The 27,871-nt window shown below is 38.8% G+C and overlaps 2 protein-coding genes across 3 annotated transcripts in view; one reads left to right on the forward strand and one right to left on the reverse strand.

Moving 5' to 3' along the window:
- NDUFAF2 (NADH:ubiquinone oxidoreductase complex assembly factor 2) overlaps nucleotides 1-27,871 on the reverse strand; it is a 107,451-nt gene that overhangs the window by 54,615 nt on the left and 24,965 nt on the right. The window contains exons 2-3 of the mRNA XM_063321520.1: nucleotides 14,663-14,737; nucleotides 14,460-14,632 (exon numbers count right to left, since the gene is read on the reverse strand). Coding sequence (XP_063177590.1) covers nucleotides 14,460-14,586 — 127 coding nt within the window. The 5' untranslated portion in view covers nucleotides 14,587-14,632; nucleotides 14,663-14,737. The remainder of the gene's footprint in view (nucleotides 1-14,459; nucleotides 14,633-14,662; nucleotides 14,738-27,871) is intronic.
- The window catches only part of ERCC8 (ERCC excision repair 8, CSA ubiquitin ligase complex subunit), a 30,636-nt gene continuing 17,579 nt past the window's right edge, over nucleotides 14,815-27,871 (forward strand). The window contains exons 1-7 of one of the 2 annotated variants that reach the window (XM_063321518.1): nucleotides 14,815-14,968; nucleotides 17,033-17,128; nucleotides 17,272-17,373; nucleotides 22,363-22,486; nucleotides 24,045-24,126; nucleotides 24,740-24,808; nucleotides 26,379-26,445. In XM_063321518.1, the coding sequence (XP_063177588.1) occupies nucleotides 14,892-14,968; nucleotides 17,033-17,128; nucleotides 17,272-17,373; nucleotides 22,363-22,486; nucleotides 24,045-24,126; nucleotides 24,740-24,808; nucleotides 26,379-26,445 (617 nt within the window). In that variant the 5' untranslated portion in view covers nucleotides 14,815-14,891. The remainder of the gene's footprint in view (nucleotides 14,969-17,032; nucleotides 17,129-17,271; nucleotides 17,374-22,362; nucleotides 22,487-24,044; nucleotides 24,127-24,739; nucleotides 24,809-26,378; nucleotides 26,446-27,871) is intronic. The other variant, XM_063321519.1, reaches the window with a different exon arrangement.

A 27,871-nucleotide genomic window follows, 5' to 3' on the forward strand; every position in this document is an offset into this window, starting at 1 on the left:
ATGATGTCCAAAGAGAGTGGGCCTTCACACCTCCTTCCCCCTCTCAGAGGAAATTTGTGGCCTGGCATGGACGGGGAGCTCCTCATAAGCATTAACCCTACCATCATACAGGATCTGTGCAGACAATACAGACCTTCGTTCAGCTGAAGGTAAGTCATATATTAGCAGAGATTCCACTGACATAAACTTTCTATAAAGTCTGTTAAAATCCTCAATTTGGCAATCTTCTCTTCTGGTGACAGGGTTAAATGGCTTCTTCCAGAACTGGAAAAGTGTTTAATATCCCTGCCAAAATCCTGTGATCATAATAACAAATCACACGAAACTTATTTCAGCAAATATTACTACTTCTTTTTCATATAAGAGATCCATGTTCTGTTCTAACACAGAATAAAAATCAGAACCTCGTAGGTAATCCTATAAAAACCCCGAAAATTAAGCTACACAAGAAAGGATGTGTTCCCGTGACAAGCCTCCTACGTTCCCCCACCCAGAGTCAGCCACCTCCCACCCCACTTTTAGCTCAAAGGTTCCACCTTCTTCCTTCGTCCCAGCTCTATAGCTCATGGGACCTCCTGCTCAACTTTTTCGATTGTGTTGAGTTAAACTGGGGCAGCAACAGGTCTCATGAGTGCTGCTGCCAGCTTGAGAGAGAGAAGGTAAAAAAAGAACAAGATCTCTCCCTTTCAGCAACAACAAACTTAATTGAACCAACTGAGCCAACCTCACTTCACCTTCAGGTTCACAACGGATCCTGGCTCCAGTTTTCTGGACTTAATCCCATACTATTACATATCTAGGTCAGAACCAGAAGCTGCCCATTTTCCAGCTCTGACTCAGAAACTGCTTACACAGCATGTCTTTTTGATCCAAGATGACAGAAATTTCACAAAAACAGCTGATTTCATAAATTACCTGTCATTTTCCCACTTAATTTTTTCAAGAACAACCTAGAAAATTCTGGTGCACCACACTGAAGCAATGCCAGGATTTGTTTATGGATACTGTATTCTTGGTTCTCAAAAGAGGAACAGATTTATTTTTTTTAAATGAGCAAATATCCATATAAAATTTTCAGCTTCGTTTTAATAATATGGACAACTGTTTCTACTTGTACTGTCTCTATAGCTGAAGAAATTCTTACAACGATACAAAACTACTACACTGAGTAAAAAAAAATTTCCCTGACAGATAATAACAACAATTTATTTCTAAAACTACTCTTTTGATTATTTTATAAACATTATACTAGGTTTAATTTAGAATTTTGTATTGTGTGATAAGACAACAGTGGCAGTTCTAAATGCTATTACAAATATAAGCTGAGAAAAACAATACCAGTACTTTGCATGTCTCCACTGGTTATTTACAGATAGGTAAAAATGAACAGTGCAGCCCTTGATTCTTTAGAATTACTAGAATTACACCATAGTGAGCCTGGATTAGCACTTCAACTAGCATTTCAAGTTAGAAGAACCACTGAAAGTAGCAGACCTGCCCTGTTCTCATCCCTCGGCACTTTTTGCTTCCTTACACAGTTTATGCCATAAACCAGACCAGGTAACTACTCTTGCTGAAAAACGGAAGTGCACTAGGTCAGACAGATTGCAGACCCAGCACAAGGCTGCACAAACACTTGTAGTGAGAAAGAGGGAGAGGCCAATGTTAGAAAGTAAACATGAGCAGCCAGATGTAGAAGAGGACACCTCTGCCTTTTTTTGACACAAATACTAGCTTCTACTAACCCTCAGATCAGAGATTTACTTTATCATGGAAATAAACCAGGATGATAACTTTACTATAGACAGGTAGTTTTGCAGAAAATGGAACCATGAACAGATTATTTTTTGGCAATTTTAGAGTCCAGAGTTTCCAGCATATTGCTTAGATCAAGTATTTACAGTTTGTGTTTTTAAATCAGTTTAAACACCAATTCATGCCACATGCATTAAATTAAATAGACATTTACACACAGAACTCTCTCAGTAGGTATTTCGCAAGAATTGCAAAAAAAGGTGAAATTCTGAAGTACAAGTAGGTAACATCCGATGGCTAAACAGATACTGAAACAGTATTTGTGGCATCTCCTGCTAATAACCAGCTCTGAGGCTTCTATCTTGCTCCACCTGAACCTTTCACAGTTCTTGTACAGTATGAAGCTCTTCTTCACTAGGTGGGTTTTTTTTTTTTTTCATTTCTTTCAACACAAAATGAATGCTTGTTGATAGGGGAACAAGAAACATTTCTAGATGTGAACAAATTGAGCTAACACTGAACTTGCTGTGCCCTAGCTCCATGCTGGTCTGAAAAAGTAGTTGCAAGGATCACCTTGAGTAAGGGCACAGAACCACCAATGAGACAATACCTGATGCAAGACAATCTAAAGTAGCGATCCAGGGACAAAGCAGACAGAACCACGGCACAACACCCTCACAAGAACTACCAAAAACGTGGCTTATCTTAAACAACTATCCTTGAAGTTCTTTTAAAATTGCACATTTATTCCACACACATTGCTACTGTAAGCTGTGCCTTCTAAATGTTTTTCCATTTCTTTTTAAAAAAAAAAAAATCTTTTGTGATCTGTTTGGTCATGGGAGCTAAACAAGTGTTCCTTTAGTACCCTGTTTCTGGATGCATCTGCTTGAGATAACTGCCTGCAATCCTACTGCAAGCCACAGATTTTGCCACTCTGCATGACTGAGAACCTTATTTCCCCCTTGCTCAATTCTTAATCACCCAGTCTGCATTACAGGAGCAGAAGCAGCCAGCAGGCTACAAAAGGAAGTCTTCTCTGAATGCCAATTTATTGTACTGATGATGTTCAATGAGGAAGACGTTCAGTTCCTCTATTATGCTCCATACATTCAGAGAAACAATACCAACAGTCCAGCTCACTTAAGTTTAACAATGCAGTTTTTAATTTCATTATCATCCTATGTGATTAACCTTTATACTAATCAAACATGAACTATGCTCCTGAGTGAATTCCTCCCCTGCTTCAGGCAGAACCCCACCCTGGCTGCTATCAGCCTTTGGAGTGGTGCATCCTGATCCAGATGGCAAAATATGATAAATAATACTTCTAACCTAAAGGGGTTGGGAGATGCATTTAGTTTTCTACACAACAATATATGAAAGAGCAACTGAGCTCAATTAATTTCTCTTTATTTCTTCACTACACAGTATAACTTCCTGTTACAGTTGTTAAATTTGAGCATTCTTGACCATACCAACGAGTCACTGATATACACTAAGCAAAAACAAAAAGAGAAAAAACGTGAATACCATTTATGGATCAAGGTGAAAAAGGAGTGGGCAGAACCGTGAGGCTGGGAAACACTGGTTGCATCCTGCTATTCTAAGCTGCCTTGTTAGATCATCTTAATTTAAGATTCCTCAGTAGAAACAAAACAATTATTCCAGAGCACTAGAAGAAAAGCTTCAATTTATGTCCTGGACCTTTCTGCCACCTTCTTACAAAGGAGCAAACATATGACTGGTGGCAATACATAGCTATTATTGAGGGTGTGGGAAGTCTTAGTTGCTTAAGAAACTATGGTGTTTGGAAATTCTGCATTATAGGAAGTTCTGCTGTAAGACTGAAATAAAACTCAAGCCAATGTAGACAGGCTACTACATGCAGAAGCACGTATGTGCCAAACGGGCCTTTTCTTCCAATATGCTTCCAAAGAACACCCCTGTACAAACACTGTAACAGGCAAGCAATGAACCTTTACATAGTTGCACTCACCCATTCTCTCTATCAACCGCAAGAACATTTTTGGCCGAGGTGAAGCCACTCTCACTGAGATCCATTTTCACTTTCTTTCTGGACATCAGTGACTGGATGTGACCCTCTTTCGAGGACACTAGTTCTGCTAGATTAAAGTCTGCTGTGGCTAGGATCTTCAGAGTGCTCCCCAGGCTTTGCAGGGGACATCCCGCTGCATAGTGCTATATATCTTTCCATTCTACTTTTCTGGTTACAGTTTTGTGGACCAACTTTTCCTCACCCTTGAGTTCAATATCCCTTCTACAGGTACACAGCACCAATGAATTCAGGTACTTCATGAGTTCCAAAGCTTGTGACTTTTTCAACTCCCACAGCGCTGACCACTGCCTGCAGAAATATGCCAGAATCCACCCTTTCTTTGACCTCTCCTCATCAGAAACAAATTTCACACTGACTGCAGTTCCCCTTAATGGTGCCTCCTTATCATCTAGACAGAGGAGGCTAGTCAACTTATTCCTCACTTCAAGAATGAAATGATAACATGTTGCGTTTCATATGCACATGGCCATAAACAAGGGACACCTAGAAATTAAGATCTTAACCTCCCTATTTCATCACTTCCATTCCCTCAACCTGTCACAGTCATTTTTAGGTGTTCTTCCTTTCTGTGCAACTCCTGTACCCAGAGGCAGAGCATGAAACAGATTCTTCCCTCTCCTCAAAGCAAAGCAATTTTTATCTTTGCAAATCTGACCTTAAAACGATCAAGCCTCTTACAGAAACTTTCTTTGGTATTTCAAAGATCTATAAAAACCACAAAAAACTTATTGTACAAAGCAGAAAAACCTAATTCCTTACCACCTCCTCTATTCTTCAGGAGAAACTGCAAAGGTTACAGTGGCCCACAGGGTAGCATGCCAACCTTCCTCAGCTGCTTTTACTTAACCTCTCTTTTACTCTGGTTTCTCAACTGCACTTTTTTGTTCAGCTCTTTATCCTTCTATTCTATCTTCTCTGTTAAAATACTAATGTGTACCCACCACTTTTATTTAAATGCTCTCATTTTCTTTCTAGTCTTATTTTACAGTAATAAACAGTTTCTAAAAAAATACATATACCAAATAAGGTACCGGCAAAAGTGGACGTTGAAAATTTTCACATGACAATCACAATTAACAAAGCAGTATTTATAATCTTGTTAGCCCACTGATATAAATAATGAGCTGAAATTAATTATACAGACTTGTTAGAAAAATGTTTCCTGACCAGCTACAGAAACACTTCAAGTCTCTTCTATGTTAAATCTGTTCTTTAGTTTGCCAATACAATTCCAAACCCTAAAGTTTTATACAAAGTAGCTGATTCATTCTTCTTATACATCTTAATGTTTGATTTTCTTCCTCCTCTGGAATCAGAAAAATAAGTTGAATTCTCCTTGTATTTCAGGATAATGAAACTGAAAGCGAGAGAATTCAGCCATAAAGTAGGTATGAAGACATGCCGACAATCCTGATTGATAATGATCATGTTTGCAACACAGTCATAGCTCTAGTGATCACGTGGGATGAAATACAGGGGCAAGATGACTGACACTTTTATAGGAAAGCAACAAAGTTCTATTTTTGGGACAACTTGTCCTCCATCTGCCACTGTGAACCCACAACAGGCTCACCTGTGCTAACTTAAAATAGAATGATGTAGTGGTGAGTCAAATCACTTTTTAATATACAGGTAGGAAAACAAAGTGCAAGCAACTTCACCAAGGCAGCACAGGTACCCCACGCTTACTTTAACTCACAGAAAAGATAGGCTTAATGAAACGTGTTTGTAACAATCACCAAAAGGGCTGTTATTCTGAACCCTCCCGCTGGCAGCTCTTTAAATCAGCATGATTAATAACATCAGCTAAGATTTTTCCACCTATTAAAAACATGTATCTACCCAGTACTGTACTGTTTCTTTCCCCATACACAGTAGAAGAAAGCTATTAACACAAGGAAATTAATTTATTTTTATTTTTATTTTTTTACTATCTGATTTTTTGGCCATCAAACAGACCTCAAAAAAAGACCCCAAACCATCATCTCCCCCCACACCTGCACTGAAAGAATCAAACCAAACCCATAATAATTAAAAGTAACAAATGTACAGCATATAAAACTCAATACTAGCCCGCAAAATTCAACAAGATCAGCATCCCAGTTTAATATACATACACACACTGAAGACCAAATCTGGCCATAGCAACAGATAACATGCAAGTTATTGCCTGTCCAAATGACTACTTATTGCTATTCCTGGTTTTCAAGTCAGCGAGATTAACATACCATGCCTGTTGCCAGTTCACTTCTGGCAGCTGAAGGAAAAACATATCACTACACCCAAAACAAACACTAGTTTTCAAATATTAATGCTTTTATAATCTGCAGTGAAGCTCTTCACAGTGCAATAATGTATCACTTAGACTGAAAAGCTATTTTGTCATTTCAGAATTACTGTCCTAGAAGCTGCCAGTCTGCAATACAAGTTTTATTTCTGTACAAACACATATACACACAAATATTTTAGAGCTAGGTTTCTCTGTTACGAAATCTCACCCGAAAGGAATATTCAGCGAGCTGACAGTATGAACTGTTTCCGAAACAACACTGCCACCATCTGGACTAACCTTTAACTGGTGGCTACTACTGGATGCGGGAGGACACATCGGAATAACAACTCCCTATGTGAAAAAAAACCAAACCACACTTTCTCAATACACTTATTTCCATATCCAAAATAATTAAGTCTTCGTATTCACTAGTCAAAATTCAAATTCTGTGTTTCCTTAGTATCTTTACATCAGACATATAAACCTAAAATGAGTTTATTAGCATTCCACCAACACTTGAAAAGCTAGCTTGCAAAACTTTTTTTAATGTTCAGCAATATTCTGTACAATTATTTCCAGCACTTGATAATCAGTTTATGAATGCTTCATACAATCAGAATCAGTTTCTGCCTCTTCCTCAGACTTCATTTCTGTTAGTGAGAAAAGTAAAATTCAGAGTCAAAAGAAAACCATAGCTCTAACCTCAGAAGATATGCTTTGGAGAGATGTTCCTTCCAACTCTGTCCTATTCACTATGAAGCATTACAGGAATGTTCCAGTCTAGTCTTCAATATAAAATTTTATTTTATAGCAAATTTTGAAAAGTAGAAATTCTACTTTACACTTCTGATGCACAGGAAGGCAACAGGCCACTCTAAAACAGAAAACAAGTAGCAACAAAAACAATCACAGAGGATTCCTTTAATTTCAACAGAATCATAAATTTTTCTAACTTTCATAAAAAAATGTATATATTTCTATTGAGGTCTGCATTCAATAAGATTCGGGACATCCTACATGTTTCACGCAATTGAGTACTTACTGTATTTTCCCTGTACAGATTCTTTTTTATTTGCACATTTCTGGTTTGTTGAGGAAAGAATTCACAAAATACAGGCCTTTTATGCAAACATGAGCAGGCATTTCACATGAACAAAATGTTTCCCACAGAAGTCAGTGCTTACGCTCAATTATTAGCAACAGAATTTACAACTGAAACGTGGTAATGCTACTTTTGTTTCCGATGGTATTTATAAGAGTACTGAGAAACATGTTTAGCTTGCCAGTTTCCTTCTTAAAATTCATATTGTCACAGGCTCTGTCCACATATGTCCCTCATGCAGCGTTTATGTAACATATAAAAACCTATCCTATACAGAATGCTTCAGGCTTTTTCCAGCTGCTCCTGGTAAGCTGCAGCTCCAAATCAAGTTAAACCTGAGTCTGCTCTTTCCCCAAAGGGAACCTTAAAACTTGAGCTATGCTTTTAGCACCAATATCCAATATTTAAAAGAAACTACCCTCTTGTTGCTGACCTACTGTTCTTACAAAAACTTGCATATTCTGGTATTTCACAGAGTGCTCATTTTAACTTTTAATCATTATAACAGATGAGAGTACAAATTAAGATATCGAAAAAGTTTAAATATAAGCTGCTCATTAATCAGTCTTTAGAAAAGATGAAAAACATATGCTAGACCTTAAATATTTAGTGTCTCTTATCTTCCTGCATTTTTTAATAAATTGGTTATTAAGAGTCTTTATAAATTATTTTCAATGGACTCAGCTATTTCCTGTAAGATATATCTGGCTTTAACAAATATATAAACTGTATGAGGAATTTGTTTTGTAATTAAAAAAATATGAACATTTTAAGCATCACTCCATGTTCTGCAGCAAGAACAATTCATCATGTAGCAAAGCTGTGGCAATGCCCTGACAATATGTTACACAATAAGAAAAATAAATGCATTACATTGATAAATCTAGTCTGTTTAGTGAAATATTTGTCTGAGATAATGAAATGAGTCATCAATCACCACTAGCCAACTGTCTATTCCCATCTTCTATCACACACAGTTTCAGGACTGGCAACTGAAGAGTCATCTCAGAGTTAATGAGTTATGCTGGATGTTCCTCTCATGACAAGCATAGTACAGCTGTACTATTTAATCACTGTCATCACTTTAAGGTAATCTTGTAAAAATATACCATTTGCAAAATGTCATTAAATACAAAGTCATCTTTTCTTCCAAATGATCCTACCTTACCATAGCGATGAAGGTTTGACTTGACTTTGAAGATGATAGTATCTTCCCACTTGAAAACAGAAGTCCCTGATAAACATTAAACAATGAACCTTCAGCCCCACCATGTCTGAAGTTCCCTGTTTTCAGAAAATTAACTACTCTGATTCTGAATTATTATTATATTCCTGTGGGCAGACAGTTTCTTTTTCAGGGTCTTTCCTCTCAAATTTTTCTTAACTGCTTTTCTATTTCTAGCAATTACATTTTTCACTGAATCTACTAACTTCTTATTCTTAGTCTAGGGACTTCCAATGTTCACTTTCTCTCTTTCAAGAGAATTAACGCAACCAGACTTAAACAGCTGAGTTTTAAATTTTTCTTCCCTTCCTTGACAAACTGCCAATCCTTTCTATATTCACCCAGGAGAACTATGATACCTTTGCAAGCTCGTATCTTTTTGCCATTATTCATTAGACCTTTTTAAAATAAGGCAAAACACCTTTTATGTTTTGCAGCACCTTTGCACAATTGATACTGCTGCTTAAATCTCCACAACGATCCCCTACATCACAATGGAATACGTTCAAGTTGCTAGCTCTTCTAATAACCCAATTATTCAGAGACAGTCAAAATCAGCAATGCAAGATAACTTCCCTGTGACTACAAACATGTAAAGGTGGTCTCAAGGTACAGTTGCTACATCTTGAGTTTGACCTGGGCATCCCAGAGTTTAGGATATCTGTGAGACCTATGTTTACAGTAGTGACCTGAGTCAAAGCAACTGTGATTTTGTAGTGAATCCCATGCTGCTTCTATTTACCACATGCTGATTTGGATCTCAAAGTAGTTTCTGTGTGCACAACTTGCTTTTTTTTAAGGAGAAACCCTCACTTACAAAACATTACAAAAATTAACAGGATATTAAGTGCCAAGGCAACATGAAAGCCATACCTACAGCACTTACCAAACAATTTTTACCTTTTTGAGATCTTCAAATTACATGTATTGTAGATGTTCAGTCCTGGGAAATAGACTAAATTTAATCTGAAGTAAACTCTCTGAATCACATACATTGGAGATGTGAGGAAAATTAACAACAACCACTTGGATCCACTGATCTGCTCCTACTACTCCAGACAAGGCCCCAGGGTCCAAGAGTGTCTTGGACTCTGGATTGACTGTAGGGGAGAGCAATTCACAACTGAAAGACAGTAAACATGAATTCTTTGCATCATAGGCTCCATGTATCTCTACTCTAAACCCGTGCAAAAGACCAGGGCAAGCCAAGAGAAAGTTGTCAGTCAGCTTTACTTGAAGAGGAGAAGACATAAATACTACCTACACCATTCATTCTCACCTCTACCTGAAGGTGGGATCTCTCTACTGGCCCAAAACAAGGGCCAGCCTGGTCCTGATAGAGCTACCATATCCAAGACATGAAGGAGAAAGCAGCAGTTGTCTGTTCTGCACTCTCTTTCTCCAAGAGCTTATTTGCTGGAGTACAGTACAAAGGGATAAAGCACATCAGGCCCGGCACTGTGCTAGAGCTACTCAGTCCTCCCCAGATCCGTAGGGCAGCAAAGCATGCTGCAGACACACTGCAGTGACCCTGCAGTAGAATCTGTATAGAACAGTTGAGTGTCTCTACAAGGGCTCCTCAACAATTCATTTTCTTTCCAGTGTTGTTCCCATCCTGCACTGGTCTCTATATGGCTAGGATACGGGGTAGGATATGAACTATATACGCTGCAGATTTTCCTCATGTACAACAAATAATGCTCTCCAATACTTAAAAAGAGAGCATTGCTTCCTCAGCACTTTTAAATTCCTAGTTTCTTTAAAAACTGAGCTTCAGAAATTTTCTGCATGTGTACATTTTAGTTTCTATAAACTAAAATAAATTTCCTTCCCAATCCCATATCTTTAAACTTCTTCACAAGTTTTAAAAGCCTGCAAGTCTTGGTGTGACCCTCTTGTACACAACCGTGACCAGGACAGGATGCTCTCCAAAAATGTTGTGAGAGCCAGTCAGTTACCACCACCCATAGCAGTGGGTGCAACCACCTGTGTTCACTTCCCCAGCAACAGAATTAACTGACTTATCCTCAGCCACAAGGTAATACAAACCTGTGGGAGGACTGACATACTTTCCTGCTCTGGAATAGATCAAACCTAGTTATCTTTTCTCTGCTGACACCACAAGGACTGCCATCCACAAAAGTAAAAGCACAAATTACAGTGGAAATGAGTCACCAGTGCGTGGGGAAATTTAACAGACACAGAAGCTCCTACATTCAAGTAATCCAAAATAACAAGGGACTGCCGCAAGAGGCTGGCTACGTTCAGGGAAGACTGTACTTAAAATAATAATAATAAAAACACTCATGAGGAAGTCTGTTTTGCAAGGAAAGTGGGTAACGGTCTGTAAGTTGGAAATGGAGGGAGAAAATAGGTATCCAAATTAAGATAATACTGAAATTAAATTTGTAACAGTACCAATATGATAGATGCTGTACTACAGAAAATGTCAGTTGCGTAGAGACATGTTCTCAGACACCTTTAACCACCAAATTATACGCTTTGTGTTTAGAAATACGCATGATTTATCCCAGCTGATACCTCTGTTGAATCGTATGACAGTTCATCTGCCATAAGATGCTCACAGCTACTCCCAGTTTCCTCCTGCGCAGTTTGACCTGCAAATGTAATAAAAATACTTTCTTGTTCTTCATTCAAATCACTAATAAAAACTTCAAGTAGTTCTGAACTTCGACAGCCAGCTGGTGGATCCCTCTAGATACTTCCCTCCAGCTGAGAGGGTAACATTTCTGACTATTCGAAGAACAGTTTCCAAACCTGCCATGCACCCACACAGCAAATTCATAACCCACAGGTCTTAAATTTTGCACAAAAAAAAGTCTAAAATACATCAAAGTATTGTCCACTCAGAAAACAATTTTCAGAAGAACCTATCTTGTCAAACTAACAATTTCACATCAGTTTTCACTCACTACGTTTTGAATATACTTATAAGTTACTACTTGTTCCTCTATTTTTTCAGCACCCGAGCCACTTAACCTAACTCATGGCCATGTTTTGTCTTTGAGGTCACTTAAAACTCATGATTTAGCCAGGTTAATTTATTGCTATACCTCTTAACCTTCATCCACGTTAGGGTAATTTTGTACTTGTGCCTTTAACAGTTGGAGAAGGTACAGGCACGAATTGTCCCACATACCTTTTCATTTATTCTTCTTAGACATTCACAAGATCTCTCCTATCTGTTTTCTGAATTTATTGAAGGCCGTTCTCCTGAAGTAAGATATTTTCATTCTACTTACTTCCTTCCCTTCTTAATGTTACATCTCATGGTCAAGCATGTCTCATTGTAACAGTGAGTTCCATCAATTAATACAACACAGAACAAATCAACAGAATAAAAACCAAAGTTTGAACACATTCATGAAAAAGTTTCACGATCCATTTTTTCTTTGTGTAGGGAAGTCTTGCTTACTTCTCTAAGAACACTTTCATTCTGCTGATGCCACGAGGTTAGGTTTTAAGCCAGAGTTAGTGCAGTGTCAAATACATGTAAGTAAATTAAACAGAAAACAGAATTTTCAAAAGCAGTATTTTCACACAGAATTCTAATAGTAGTATTTTTCATATGCACTCTCCTGTTGTCTAGTTACATAAAAAAGGACAATACGGGAGAATTAACTGACTGTGAATGAACATATTTGTGGAAGATGTGGTATTACCATTGAGCATCTCAAATTTCAGTTTGTAAAGCTAAATTATAACAACCCTTCCTTTACTTTCATTCCAAAGATAGAAGAGAAGCTTGGGAAGAGTGAATAAAACATTAGCCCTCTGCCAGATTTTTTTTCTTATTCTGCTTTTTAATATTTTTTTTAAATACACAATTTTTCCCAGAGAAATTAAAAAGCTTAATAGCAAATCATTAGAAGGCAGACGAAAACTGAGGTGAATATGGTTAGGAAATGTTAGAGATTCTGTAAAAGTTCTAGCTTTTCACTTTGTTTCAAGACATCTTGTAGAACCCTGTGCTATCTACTAGGTCATCCTCGTCATTCCCACTTCTATGCCAGTTCTGGCTTGCAATTTATTCTTCATCAAGTAATTTTAATCCATTTTTCTATTTCAAGTTTTCTACAGGAAGATCAAATAAATGATAATGAAAAGTTAGCAGCAGAGAGAAAGAAAATACAGGGAAGAGAAGATCTCTCCCTTTTGGTGGCAGTAAAATATTGCACCAGTGCAAGTTGGTGGTGCAGAATTTTCAATGTATCAAGACAAAGAAAGTAAAACAAGTGGAAGACTAAGAGAGGAAAATACAGTAATAGTGGAGTACTGACAACTCAGTAGACCTGCACTGTGTCATCTCTATCACTAAAATCGGCTCAGTGTGCCAGAGCCTTAAGGTTTACAGAAGTGCTGTTCTCACTGACTTCAGCCAGAGTTGCAACTGCAGATCACTTAACGGCTAGCCCTCCCTGCTCAAAGCAAAATCAGTGCAACTTCACCTCTGAAGTTATACTCTTATACACTATTCCTACAGTTCATCTGAAGAAAAACTAGGAAACATAAAGGCTACCACTATATGTTCTTAGATACAACTATTTCAATTTATTACTAACTTTAAAAGCCTCTTATACTGTGCTCCTGCTGAGTTCAATAGCACCTCCCCTGCCCTCTTACTAGCACTACAATTACTGTATAATTAAATTCTAAATACAGAGATCAGCCTTAAAGTTTCAGCAGAGAGCTTTCACTGAGAAAGACATGCCAGCATAAATTCAAATACCGAGAAAAAGACTGCCAGTTTTTCTGATAAAACAAGTCATTTTTACTGGTAAATAAGGACTGACGCTGCAGCAATGACACACAAGAAATTTGACTGGAGATTTTACTGCTTCCTGTATACTAAAAGACACAGCTTTTTGTACACCCTGTTGTACACCCACCAGGGAGCAGAGCAAAAGCTGAAAGGAAGATGCAGAAAGCCTGGAAGTGCTACACTGTCATATTAACCCAGAGGAAAAATACACTGCTGACAAAAGGGTGCTCACACCTTCTTCCCAAACACTTGACTGAGCAGACCTGCTTTAAGTCACTGGCAGTTGATCATGAAGTTGCACAGCAAAACAGGTCAGGGGAACTGCCCTGAAGGCAAAATAACTCCAGAAGACATTACATGTTTCTGAAGGGAAGGTGTGCGCCCCTTCCCTCCCTTCCTTTTAGGAAGGGTATTGACTTAAGTGACTGCACAGCCTCAGACTTTCTGTTTCTTCTTGTGCTCTGAAGAAATGGTACTCTGAAGAACTGGTACTCTGAAGAACATCAATCAGAACGTCTCCACAGCCTGGGGGTGCTCTAGTTGATGCGGTCATACAAAACATGTGGAGTACAGCAAACAGGCAAACACGCCTGTGCAGGGAGATGAAAGAAGACTGTAAAATATTATAGCATGTCAACCTAGATGCCTTCAGGGAAGCTGCCTTCAAAAAATTATACACAGCTGTGCAGCATAAGCATAGCGTCTGTAGAGAATGATGTGAGGACATGCTATAAGAGCACCCAGGCTCCTGGAACACAGGCAGAAACCTACAAAACGGCTTTTTCCTCAGGCGTGCAGTAAACATACGTACGGGAATTTGTTTAAAAACACATGCAGAAGTGCTCGGAATTACCAAGAAAAGTCAATTTATTTATTGCTGCCTAACTACCCACCACAGGGTGACAGCTACACTTTAAAACCTTTTGATGACCGGCCTGAGGTCTTTTCTTCCATTAGAGCATCTGCCTAAGGAGAATCTGAGAGTGCTTTTCGAAGACAGCCGCCCAGAACGGGCCCACCCTCCATCCCCTCTGTCCCCGCAGCAGCTGCGCCCTTTCCTTCGCCGAGAAGCCGCTCTTTTTTCCCGAAGGGGCAGCAGCAGGAGCAGCGGCCGAACCGCCCCGGCTGCCTGCAGGCAGCGCCAACGCGGTCACCGACCACGCTGGGAGCTCGGCGACTTCAGCCCCCGGCCCCGCCAGGCCGCCCCTCGCCCCTCCGGGGCGGGCGGCCCCCCGTGCCTACCTGCGCGGGTCTCATGCTTGGGCACCCGGTAGTACTTGTTGCCGAACTGGTCGGTGCCCACCAGCTCCTTCTCGGGCCCCAGGAGCCGCAGGCGCAAGGCGCGCAGCGCCTGCCAGGGCCGGCCCATGGCGGTAACGCAGGGCCACCGCCAAGGTCGCCGTCGACTGACTGAGAGAGACAGACAGACAGACAGACAGACAGACAGACAGACAGACAGACAGACAGACAGACAGACAGACAGACAGACAGACAGACAGACAGACAGACAGACAGACGCCCCCCGGCCTGCCCGACCCCGCTCCGCCCCGCCACCGGGGCGGGCATGCCAGCAACGCCGCTCGCTATTGGTGGAGGCTGGCCTGAGCCGAGCCAATCCCGGCCTCTCCTGGCCCAAGATGGCGGAGCGGTGTGGACCGGCTCGGCGGTCGCGCCATGCTGGGGTTCATTTCGGCTCGTCAGGCCGGGCTCGACGATCCAGTGCGGCTGCGCCGGGCCGAGTCCACGCGGAGGTAGCGGGGACCGGTGGGGAGCTGGGGCCGGGCCGGACCGGGGCGGGGCTGTGGGGGACAGGCCCCGGAACGGCCGCGCCTGGTTCCCTCTGCTGGGGAGCCCACGCCTGACCCGAGCGGGGCCTGAGGCCGCTCCAAACGAGAGAGCGGAGCGCTGCCCGGCCGCTGCTCCCGGAGGAGCCGGGAGTGCTGGGCCCGGCCTGGGCGCCCCGGTAGAGGCTCCCGCCTGTCTGGGAGCTCCCGTGGGGGGGTTTGTGTACGCGTGCGGACGGGCACCCCTGGGGTGCGCGGCGTAGCGGTGTTTGGGGGCTGAGCGGGCACAGGGCAATAAACTTCCCTCCGTTTCAACGGTGTCAGTAATTTGCATGCGGCTGCGTTCCGCTTTGCGAAGAAATGAGATTTATGTGATGCTTCTGTGCCTGCATCTCTTCGTCCTCCCTCTTCCCAAACCTGGCCTGCTTGCAGAAGAATTGGACGTGGCGGCTTTGCTGGGTTCCCAACAGCTTTTGTGGAAAGTGGTGACTGCATAGAGAGGCTTATTAATGTTCCTGATGAAGGTCATAATTTCATAATACATGTTCGTTATCAGATAATCGGGTTTGTAGCTGTATTTAAAGATAAATCGAATAAAGCCACCCTCAGCTCAGTTGCGCACACAACTCCATCAGCAGGAAGGATTTGTGATGGTGACTTAACAGCTTTTGGGGCTGTATCATTGTGAAGAGTCTGTTTAAAACTGAAATGAATTTTGGTGATTCAGGCAGCTCCTTCCTGTGTGCATTTTGACAACACGATCACATCCGTTCTGTGCCCTCAGCACTCTTGTAGCATTCAGTGTTAAGAATGGAAGCATAGTGGGCAGGATTTACGTTGCTACTTAGGCAGCTGTCTACCTAACATTTCCCTTAATAAACATTTTAATTTTTACTTTAATAGGAAGTAATCTATAGTCTTCTGTAGATTGTTTTTATAACTACGTTTTAAAGTCATATGTTTTAAAACATTTCCTTTGGGGGATTTATTGCTTCGCTAATATTCAATCTTGAGCTCAAAAGTTTTAAACTAGGTATCTTGTATGCATCAAAATTGTTATTCTGTGAGAATTCTTGCATAATTTTATTTCACATCTTTTAAAAGAGCTTAAATGACTTGCTCCTTTTGAAGCACGCCTACAGACAGTGTCTGCCTATAACAGCCTAAGCTTCTCACATCAAGGTTTTTGCCACTCAAGCTGAAGATACGTAGGTGCACACTGCGTTACAGCCTCTCAGTTATCTACTTAGTTACAGTGGTTTTTACAAAGTAGTGCTGTAGGAAGCTCTGATCATCTTATAAAACTAATTTTATATCAGGTAGTGCTGTTTAAGTAAATTCAGTCTCTCTTTTTTTTTTTTTTTTTTACTATGTAATATTAGCATATTTAAAGATACAGGCTACTACTAAGTAGTACAAGATACTAATTGCAGCTCAGAAAAGTTTGTCTTGGAAGCTTCGTAATGTGGATAGCGTAGTTTTTATTTAATGTTACAGAAAACATAACATGCTAACGTTTCCTTAAAGGCAACACTGTAATTTGTTAAACTAAATTAATTTGACCACTAGGTGTCTGTAGTTCCAAGTAGGATGAAGCTTGGAAGGCTGGTACATGATGAAGCTTCCAAGTAACTAGTATTTGTTAAGACTACAACAACTGCTTCTTAATATTTCTTTTGCTCGGTGTTTTCAAATTACATCTCAGATTTTGTTTCTTACGTTAACCCCAAATGCAGTTTTGCTATTTTTTCTGAGCACATTTTACATATTTATTTCCCTCTTAACTTCCAAACAATGTAAAAAATAAAATATTTTTTTCTGCCAATTTCACAGGACTTATTTCCAGCCCTGTATCGTGCCTGCAAGTCTAGTTTTGCAAAAAATGATGGGGGTGGGTTAAATGCATTGAGGAAGTCCGAAACCATGGTTTGAGCTGTTCAGATCTACATAGTAACGTTCTACAATTCTGTTGTTCTTATTCTTCATATCTCTGTTGCTCTTTTTTTTCCTTTTTGTTATTGTTGTTCTAAGGGTTCTAAGTTTGGAGCTAAATAAAGATAGAGATGTGGAAAGAATACATGGGAGTGGTATCAACACCCTTGATATTGAGCCTGTTGAGGGAAGATAGTAAGTATACAATTTAGTTTCTAAAAACATATATGAGTGCTTCCCTGGGTTTGGTACTATGGATTTATTTTCTTGATGTTGATGATATTGAGCATACTGAGATCATGCATGTTGTAACTTCTGTGCTTTATTAACACTTTCAGCATGTTATCCGGTGGATCAGATGGTGTTATTGTACTCTACGACCTCGAAAACTTGAGCAGAAAACCAAATTACACGTGTAGAGCACTTTGCTCTGTGGGAAGGTAGGTACTCAAAAATTCTGTTAAAAGTTCATAGTGATGTCTCTTCTGTGACTAGCATTAAACTCAAAAATTAATGTGTGTTCTTATTTCTAGGATAAAAAGACTGTAGAAAATAGTGCCAGAAGCCTTTGAAGGCTAGCATGATGCATTATGGTTTCTAGCGTGCCAAAAAAAAAAAAGAGCCAAGAAACTTTGTGAGGGTTTATGTGATTTACTAAGTGGCAGACGCTAACTGTTTTTTTCTTGATTTGTGTACTCTTAACAGTTACGATATATGTACAATGACTCTCTGATATTATTTGGGCAGATCTTTGGCATTTCAAAAGTTAAAATGGAAGATATTAATTGTACTCATGTGGAAAGTAAAGTAGAGAGGCTTGTGTTGTTGTGGACACCATGAAAAAGTCAGAGTTAGTACCCCAATCTCATGTTTTAACATCAGAAAAAAAGACCAAAAAAACCCCAACCCTCTTCCAGGTTACAGTTTCTCACCTGTAAGTTGTCTTATTGTTTCATGTTGAAATTTTCTGACTCTATGCCAATTACTATGAAAAAGTAATTTTGGGACAGTTGTAGAAATATTCCTTTTATCCCCCAAATATATGTACTATATATGGAGGCTCTTTGAATAAATATGTGTTTAAGCAAAAGGAAAATTATCTTTGCATAACCCTGCTCATCTGATACGAAAAAAAAATCTTAACACAGATTTGCAGTTGTTGGTTTTATTTCCCCTCTCCCTTCTCCCAGTTTTACTAATAGCTATTTTAAGGTCACCATGTGTTCACTAAGCACAGGAGTCATTAATACATCACTTGTTAAGAACAGGTTTGAATGAAGACAGATGTGTTACTGACAAGAATGGGGCATATTTTTCTGAAGAGCAGGATACTACTGTACTGTGTGTAAACTATATAAAGACTCAAAGCCTGTATTGATTTGTCAGGCTTTCCCTGAGGCAGTATAAATTTGTCCATTGTGGGCATTACATCTTCTAGCAAAAGCTGTTTTTTCCTTGTGTTCAGATAGTAAGGGTATCTAGTAGGTTAGAACTTTATCTGAAGACTCATAATAAGATACATCCTACTACGTAAAAGATTAGTAGCTACATTTCCCCTTATTTTCTCTCAGTCTTCAAATTATTTGAGGTCTAAGAGCTTCATGAGTAAGATCGACAGGAACAGAAGATTTGTAACAATAAAAGGCCTAAATGGTATCTTGGACCATAAGAAAGAAAAAGGGTAATAGAACATGCATCAAAACAAACGGGTAGGAACAGAATCTACTGCAAGTAAGCTGCATTTGGTAAGTGTTGATGGCTGGGACTTCTTGAACAAAATTAATTAAAATTGTAATTAAGCACAAGTAATGACTATACATCCCCAAATCTCAAAACTGAAATGAATTCTGAAACAGATACGGCAAACTGAAGAAATAAATGCTGAGAAGACACAGCATAAAACCTGACAAATCTGTGCTAAAATCATGCCATCATTTACTTCAGTTAGGTCAGTAGAAATATTCCATACTTAAAAATTCTGTTTATTAGCATATTTTATGGTTTAACCCCAGCTGGTAACTAAACACCATGCAGCTCACACCTCCTCCCACCGCTGGTGGGATGGGGAGCAGAACTGGAAAAAAAAAAAAAAGGTAAAACTCTTGGGTTGAGGTAAAGACAGTTTAATAAGACAGCAAAGGAATATTATAATAATAATAAAAGAATATACAAAACTAGTGATGTACAGTGTAGTTGCTCACCACCCACTGACCAACACCCAGCTCGTCCCCAGGCAGTGATCCCTGATACCTGTCCCCCAGCCAGCCTCCATTTATATGCTGCACATGACATCTATGGTACGGAACATTCCTTTGGCAAGCTCAGGTCAGTTGTCCTGTCCATGCTCCCTCTCTGCTTCTGTGGGAAGCTGAAGAAGTCCTTGACTGCTCAGCTGGTAAGAAAATTAACTCTATCCCAGATGAAAGCAGGACAACATAGTTGGTAGTCTGTTTCTTGAGTAGATGTTAATTTGCATAGTTGAATCTTTTATTATTTCTCAGTTGAGTAAAGGCATCAATTGTACTAGTAGAATCTGATTTTGTGTGATACAATGTTTTAAATGGTAGGCCTATTATTATTATTGCTTACAGTAACCATAGGAGGTTTTTTTACCTCTATTGTTTGTTCCCAGTATTCATGTAGCTTCCTAGTATGCTTTAAATACTTACTGTAGCAAATTAGCTACAGATAAAGCTTCAGATACTGCAGTATGATTAATTCAGAGTTCCTGACATCATAAATTAATTTATAATTGCCAGTAAGAAACACTTCCTATCTGACTATCTGGCTCCTGTCTTTGAAGCATATGATAATGGTGTGCTACAAAAGTTTGCCAGTGTTCTAATTTGCAGGGCACAATGTAACTCTGGTCTCAAAGTTGCTTGAAGTATAAGCACTTGGTAGAGGCCCTTTGAAGCTATTTCTGAATAGACTCTGAACTGGGTCTGCTGAGGGGCCAGCAGTTTAGAACATCAGAGGAGTTAATTCCTGATGGTAGGCTATGATTTACACAATGTTTCTCATGTAGAATATAAGACCACTATTGCAAAAAACCAAGAACATTCCTTGTTCCACCGGCAGTCAGCATACAGAGCTTTACATGGTTTCATATGATCCACGCTTTTCTGCGGCAAAAACTGGCATTTGGGAGTAATCAAACAGTACCAGCTTTTATTAATATATAGCTGATGCTTGTGTGTAAGGTAGTCTCCCCTACTCAAAACCTGTCTAGGAAGCTGCCTGTCTGGCAGTGACCTTACTGGAATTAATTCCGTGTTATTATTTGGTAGAAAAGGTTGGGGTTATCTGAGTAACAGGGGAAAATACTGCATATATAATGAAGTGGGAATAACATAGAGCCCTGAGACATGAAGCCAGACTAAATGGCATGTGGCCACTACTAAGCCTACCCAGATCAAAGATGATTCCTGCAGAGCTACTCAAGACCTTTTTAATTCATTCCTCAACCCTCTGGATTATGGGAGGATTGACTGCTCTGCTGCAGTGCTGGACACAGTCCAGTGTTGTGTACTTGTATTTATTGTACCAGGATAATTAGTTCCATGAGTTTAGATTGTTCTGCACAGTGCATACAAGTGCCTCTGCAGGAGTAAGTTCATGCGGAGTCAGGCTTGATTTCCTGGCATTGCAGCTACCAAAGATTTTTAGCTTGACCCCCCCTGTAAAATAAGTGCACAAAATCTGTTGATTTTTGGCACCGTGGCAAACTAACAGGCCATTCTGGGATATGCCTCAGAGATAAACAATGCAGGAGTTACTAAACTAAGTTCAACAGTTGCTCAATAGCTCTTCCTTAGCATTGTCAGTGTTGGCTTCAGGCTAGATCTGTTTGAAGACATCTTCTGCACTTTCTAGCAACCCAAGTATGCAGGAAGGTTTATTAGCTCAGGTGTAGTGACAGGTCTATACAGAAGATCTGCATCTGCGTTTACACAATGATACCGCTGCAATAGTTATCACTTTGGAGGCCAGGACACTTGAAAGAACAATGCAGAGGTAAGACTGCAGTGAAGAAATCTTGTGAGACTTTCACTAGCTACAGATGGAGCCATTTGGACTATTTTTGCATGTGTACTGCATCTGGCTGGGATGGAGTTAATTTTCTTCATAGTAGCTTGTATGGTGTTATATTTTGGATTTGTGACCAGTCTTGATAACACACTGATCTTTTAGCTATTGCTGAACAGTATTTGCGTAGTGTCAAGTCATTCTTTGGTCCTTGCTCTGCCCTCTCAGCGAGTAGGTTGGGGTGGACAAGATGCTGGGAGGGAAAACTGGGACACTTAACCCAAATTGACCAAGGGGATATTGATATTCCGTACCGTACAACGTCATGTGCAGCAATAAAACCGAGGGGGGAGTTTTCCAGGTGTTGCGATTGCTTGTGTTCTGGATGGGCACCTGTGATGAGGGATTGCTTATGCATCACTTGTTTTTCTTTTTTTTTTTTGTGGGTTGTTTTGTTTTGTTTCCTGTTACTTATTAAAATGTCTTTATCTCAACCTACAATTTTTCTCACCTTTGCTATTTGGATTCTCTCCCTCATCCTATTGCAGAACAGGAGTGAGAGAGCAGTTGTGGTGGTGCTTAGCTGCCCAGTACCGACCCACAACAGCATGGTACTTCTGAGTCTGGCAGCATAGGTTTGGGCCCTGAAGCTGGAGCCATGTGGATCCAGCTCAGATATGAGTGGCCTAGCAGGTGTGTGAAACCTGTATTGTTCAGAGCCTGGTCAGTTAAATCATATACTGGAGCTGTCAAGGTTGGCTCTGGTGTCCCTTCTTTCCACTACTGTTAATGTATTATTAATTATACTACATTCTGTTGCTATGCATAGTTGAGTTAAAAGTTTCATATTGTTCTTCCTCTTTAATTTCTGAATGCAAAAATAATTAACTTTTAGTAACTCAGTCCATTGCTATCTGGTGACTTCAGTAGACGTGAATTTCCAATAACTGTATAGCTGTAATTATAAGCTAATAATAATGAATTTTTGAACTGTATATGTGATTGTATTTTTTAGTGGATCCATTTCTAAGACAATGGGATTCCACAAGCTTAAATGGCTTTTAATGTTAGAACTTCACTTTAAACATTAGATCTTTAAACAGTAGAATTTAAGAATTTTGAAAGACATTAGTGCCTTTTGTGCCTCAGACTGACTTAACTTGAGATATGCTACAGATACCATATTTTGAAAAGGTAAATGGTCTGTAGTTACTTGAAATGAGGGCTCTTCAAAGTAATTAACATCGGTTGATTGAAAATTGAGGCACCAAAACAACTAGTTCTTGAAAACTTCAGTACAATTTTAAAAAAAAAGTTTATGTTTTCAACTTGTCATTGAATATCAAGGCAATTATAAGATGATTATCGAGACTAACCAATTGTAATCTTCTTGATTTTAGGAGCCATCCTGATGTACATAGATTCAGTGTGGAGACAGTCCAGTGGTATCCTCATGACACTGGCATGTTTACATCCAGCTCATTTGATAAAACCTTGAAAATATGGGATACAAATACTTTACAGGTAAGGGAGAATTTCTACGGCTTGCAGGCTCCTTTGTATACATGTTGTTCATTTTGCATCTGCAGTTCTCCCAGAGCTCAGCAGGACCAAGCATCCAAAAGGTTGAAAACCAGCTGATTGTTAGAGCTGTGAGTGCAGCAGCAGGGTGGCGTGGTTCTGGCGTTCACGCATACCTTGGTGTGTACCTACCTATTTCTGAAGACCTGAATGTCTAAACTGCACAAGAGCTTGGAACGCTTGGGATAATTCCTTTCTGCCTTGCTGTGAACAGGAATACAGCTAGTTAAATTTATGCTACGTAAACTTGTCCACCAAGGTCTGGTCTGGAGTTCATTCTTGGGGATTGTTGAGTGTAATGGTAGTGGACAGCGGGCTAATTATTTTTAGTAACCAAGGCCTAAATACTGCTTTTGAAGGACTGGTGATCTTGGCATTAAGTCATTAGGTCTAAAATTATGCTGTTGTAAGTGCTACAGACATCATTTCTAAAAATTGCTGAGGAATGAGAGGAAACATTAAGAAAATGCTAACCAATGTAACTGGTGTTATTAAAGTAAACAGATTCTGTAGGATTTTAGGTTGCTTTGCCTCACTAATCCTTGCATCTAATTGTTGAACTATGAATTCATGACTGCAGTTTGTCCCGTTTTCGGTGTGAATGTATTGATGGATTTACATTGATGATATTTGAATGTTGTTTCATGCATAGTGAAAGAATTTAGGAAAAAAAAAAGAGGTCTGTCATCCTAGGGACACAACAGAGAATAAATTTTGACCTCTTTTTTTGTAAGGTGTGAAGGCTGTGTTGGCAGTTACTAAATCTGTTCATAAACGCAAAGTTCAATTCATTTTCCAGGTAGTTCTGTGAGCATCACTTAAAAGAGACAGTGTGCATGTGGGGGTTATTGATTGACCTGTTCTGCCACCAAATGGTGTATTTGAAAACACAGATAGCATAGTTTTAAGGTTTCTTTTATATATATACAATATTTTAGAGTGAGGCAACAAAAGGAATGTACCTGAAAGGAGTTGTACTGGTTATTAAAGCAAATATTATATTTCATTACTTTTTAATGCTCACAAAGGAGCTAATAGTTTTGTATGGGTTTTTTGGTTTGGTTTGTTTTTTTTAAGAATTGAAGATAGCATGTAATGTTTGTGAATGACAAGGATGTTCTAAATTTAGTCTAAGTGCCTCTTTCCTGTTGACTTCTATCTCTATATTACAGCCTTCTTGTTTACAGTTTTTTCTTGCTAGCTTTTTAAATTTTTGGTAATTTTTTAATAATTTCCATTCGTGTTTCTGATTAGACAATTTTCTTGGTCTTTCTTTTGGGTCATCTCTGAGCTCTGGCATAGTTGTTCTATTGTTGGAAACAGACTCACTTACTTTGTGATGTTTGCATGATGTGGTTTCTAACCAGCAGTTATTGTTAGTATGTAAATAGAAATATTTGTAATAGTCTTATTTGTATCTGTTACTTGAAAAATACTTAATGAGGATTTAAATTCTGATAACATCCTTGCGCTGTGATTAATTTAATCTTTTTATTATCAGCCTGCAGATGTATTTCACTTTGAGGGAACAGTGTATAGCCATCACATGTCTCCAGTTGCTACAAAGCATTGTTTAATAGCAGGTATGTATGTGTTTTTAAGAAAGGCCCCGTGTATTTTGGGCTTACAGTATCAAGCAAGTAATATTCAGTAGGGTTTTTTTCTCCCCTGTCTTATTTTTACATAATTTGAGTTTTCATAAGACATAAGGTCATTGGTAAAATAAAGTAGTATCAGTTAGTCGGATGTTGTTGATGAGAATATCACATTTGTTCTTCTGAAATAATGCATCTTTCAATTCTCCTTCTAAATAAAAATTCCTACCTATAATTGTATTACCTCTCATTACAAAAGGTAGCACTTGAAGGTTATTAGATCCAAACATAGTAAATTGTGTAAATAATGGTGTATGTGTATTGCATACGTGTACATAATTTAACTAAGTTTAGCAAAAAAAAATAAAGAGGAGCTAAGAGCTATTTTTAAGGTTCATAATTACTGTCCTATTTACCCCCAGTTTCTAAATTTTGTTTGGTAAATTTACTTGGGCTAAAAATGTAAATCTTTTAATAGAATGCATTTCTCTGAGTAAATGAGCTGTTTTCTTCTATTTCTTTGTCATTGCTAAGATTTTTTTGTTGTTGTTTTCTCAAATGCTGGGGATTTTTTTAGCAGTCTTTGTTTCTCTTGTTACAGTTGGTACCAAAAGCCCCAAAGTACAGCTCTGTGACTTGAAGTCTGGATCCTGTTCTCACATTCTGCAGGGTACTTTTTAGTCTGAAACATAAATGTTAGACAATAACTACTTTGAGTAAAACAAGTCCTGTAAAGAAACACTGTATACAATGTATTCTTTGTAAGTAACATGACTGACTTATTTATTGCCAGTTGTGAAAGTTACACAGTGGCAAAAGGTTCTTCTTGGTATTAGTCTAGTGCTGATGAATTGGAGAATAAAAATATTAGCATTTTTGTGAGCTAATCAATAGTGATTACTATTTATTACATGGTTAAGTGTAGACATTGGTTTTGTGTTCATGGAAATTCAATATGGGGTGCTGGGTGTTGTTTTTTTTAAAAAAAACAAAACAAAACAAAACAAAAAAACAACAAAACAACCTCAAAAGAAAAACAAGGAAAAAAAAAAAACAATGAAAAAACCCCACCAAACAAAAAAATCTTCACTATTTTAAATAAAATATTTGTGGAGGCACTTGCATGAATTTGTTTAGAAGTTTCTGTATAACAGACAACATACTACTTGCTATAGAGGGGTAGTATCTAATCCTTTGCATTTACTTAATTCAGTAAACACAGGGATTTATTGTTCCATAATCCATTACTTTTTGCACTTAATGAGAATTTGCCCTAATGCTAGTGTTTTCTAATGTTTACTTTTGGGGGTATGAATGTATATACACATGCTTAAGTGAAGGCAGTTACAAGGTAAGTCATCATGCTTTAAACCAGCTGGGCAAGAGCCAGATCTGATCTGGAAACTGTAGAGAAGTGTTAACTCAGACAGCAATGTGGAAATGCAGCTCTGTTTCTTCACTGGCCAGCTCAAGTCTAAAAGCAGCCTAGGTGCTTCTATCTGATACAGAGCTTAAGCCATTAAGTCCTTCTGAACTGAATCGGATCCAATGTTCTGTTTCTAGAACTGAGAGCACCGGCAACTGCAGACACAAAAATAGTTCTGGTGAGAGAATCAGTTTAGTTGCAGCAGCGCTTCCTAATTTTGACACAAGAGCTAGTGCTTTCCAGGAGCAAGCTGGTTGTGTCTTTGTACACAGCCTGGCAGAGTTAGCTCAAGTGCAATATCAGAGGAACAAGTGGAAGCAGATTACATCCTCCACTAAACATAAGCAAATAATTCTTTACAGAAATTGAAGCACTCAATAGTGTCTTGAAAAAAGGTATGACTATTTTTCACATAGGCTAACTCTAGCATCTGAAATGGAGCTAAATGCTTAGCTGTAGTTTATTTAATGGATCCAAATAAATGTGTCTGCCCTGAGCCTTCCAGGTGTATCCTGTAGTATCTGTATTATGGAGATTTTTTCCATTATCCTGCGCTTCACAGTCCTTTGATTACTTCAGAAGTTATACTCATGTAATACTCCATGTATCACTTTCAGCTCACTGCAATCCCACTCGAGCAAGAGGAAGAAAGAGAAGTAACTTTTAGCCCAAAATAATATATTTTCACAAAATTCAAATTCATATTACAATTTAGATTATTGTTCTGGATTGGTGGATCCTATAGAACTAAGTACTTTCACTGTTAGTTATTTACATAAAATGGTGTGTATAAGCGTTTTCATGTAATTTTTAGGTCATCGGCAAGAGGTACTTGCAGTGTCTTGGTCACCACGTCATGAGTATATTTTGGCAACAGCAAGGTAGGGATGCTGCTGTACTATTATATGCACTAAAATTGTATGATGGTTAAATTTTATGTATTCATGATGCATGTTTTTTACAATTCAAATTCACTTTTAAAGTTAATCTTCATCATTTACTTTAACCTATTCACAGTTTTCTAGATCTTGTCTCAAAAAAATAAGCCTGAAGAGCTGCCCAAGTGATGTTTATTTTATAGGAAGATTCTACAGAATTTTGAAACAGTAATTGCATTTAAAGGTATAGGAAAATGGCAGAACATTATAGAGACACTTACTTCTTACTGTTTCTTAGTGTGCACATTGCTAATCTGTTTTATAACTAAGTAAAACATGTTTAGCTCAAAATACCATCCTGGTTAATCGTGCTCAATTACGTTGAACAGCATAAACCAGGTAGCTTAGCCGATGGGTAATAACTTTCCAAGCTGCAGTAATTCAGTGAGTATGGATTGTGTTGTTTGTTTTTTTTAATTCCAGCCATTTTCAGTCTAAAGGATCCTCTTGGTTTTCCTATACGTTTGCATATGTTAACTTTTGATTACAATGTGATGTTTCTAATTTTCATGGTTGGCATGTTTTATTCTTTTGAATTGCAGAGAGGAATGGCTGTTTTGTAAGTTAAGAGTGAATTTTGAATAAGTTGATAGCAGAATTGTATACCCTTGGTTTCTGATGCCAAGCTTCTGAAAGGCTCAGCATAGCTGGGAAGTTTTCTATAAGTCTGATTTGTTTGTTTGTTTTAGCAAATTAAAAATTGTTTCCTTGTGTTTCCATCACAGAAATAGTAGCAAATCTTCCTTATTAAATATTGATTTCTTGACATCTCTCAAAACATTTTGCTTCAAAGTCATACCTATAAACTGCATCTACCTATGTTGTCATGTTGCCTTATTATAATTGGATGTTAAACACGTTTCTTATGGCTCCATTACTTAATTCAATACTATAGTTGGGCTACTAGTTCCTATTAACATAACTCACTTTTGCCATCTGCTAAGACAAATATGGGCAAGAACTGGTAACACTGAGATAACGAAGAGGTAGTGAGGAGAGACTGACTGGTACTGTTAAAAAGAGAATCTGGATTAATCTTGTGTATCAGGAGATGCGACTGTTTTCCAAGACAATTGTGAATTTGCTTTTGATCACTTCAGGGAAAATACATTTTTGGGGTTTATGTGGTTTGCATGTGAAACATGTTACGTCAAATTTCTCTATGTGATGCTCAACTCTTCTATAGTTTTGGCAGGAGGTTGGAATGGTCAGAGAAGATACATGGTTTCTGAGTCTTTTTCACACACTTTAGTTTCAGGCAGTAGAGAAGATTATAAGCTCTTTCTTGCTCATTAGAAGTGGCTAGAAAAGATCAGCTAATAGAAACTGCATCATCAAAAATGGACAACTGTACACTTTTATTTTAAGG

The sequence above is a fragment of the Chroicocephalus ridibundus genome, chromosome Z (genome assembly GCF_963924245.1).
Source record: "Chroicocephalus ridibundus chromosome Z, bChrRid1.1, whole genome shotgun sequence".
Classification (NCBI taxonomy): Eukaryota; Metazoa; Chordata; class Aves; order Charadriiformes; family Laridae; genus Chroicocephalus; species Chroicocephalus ridibundus.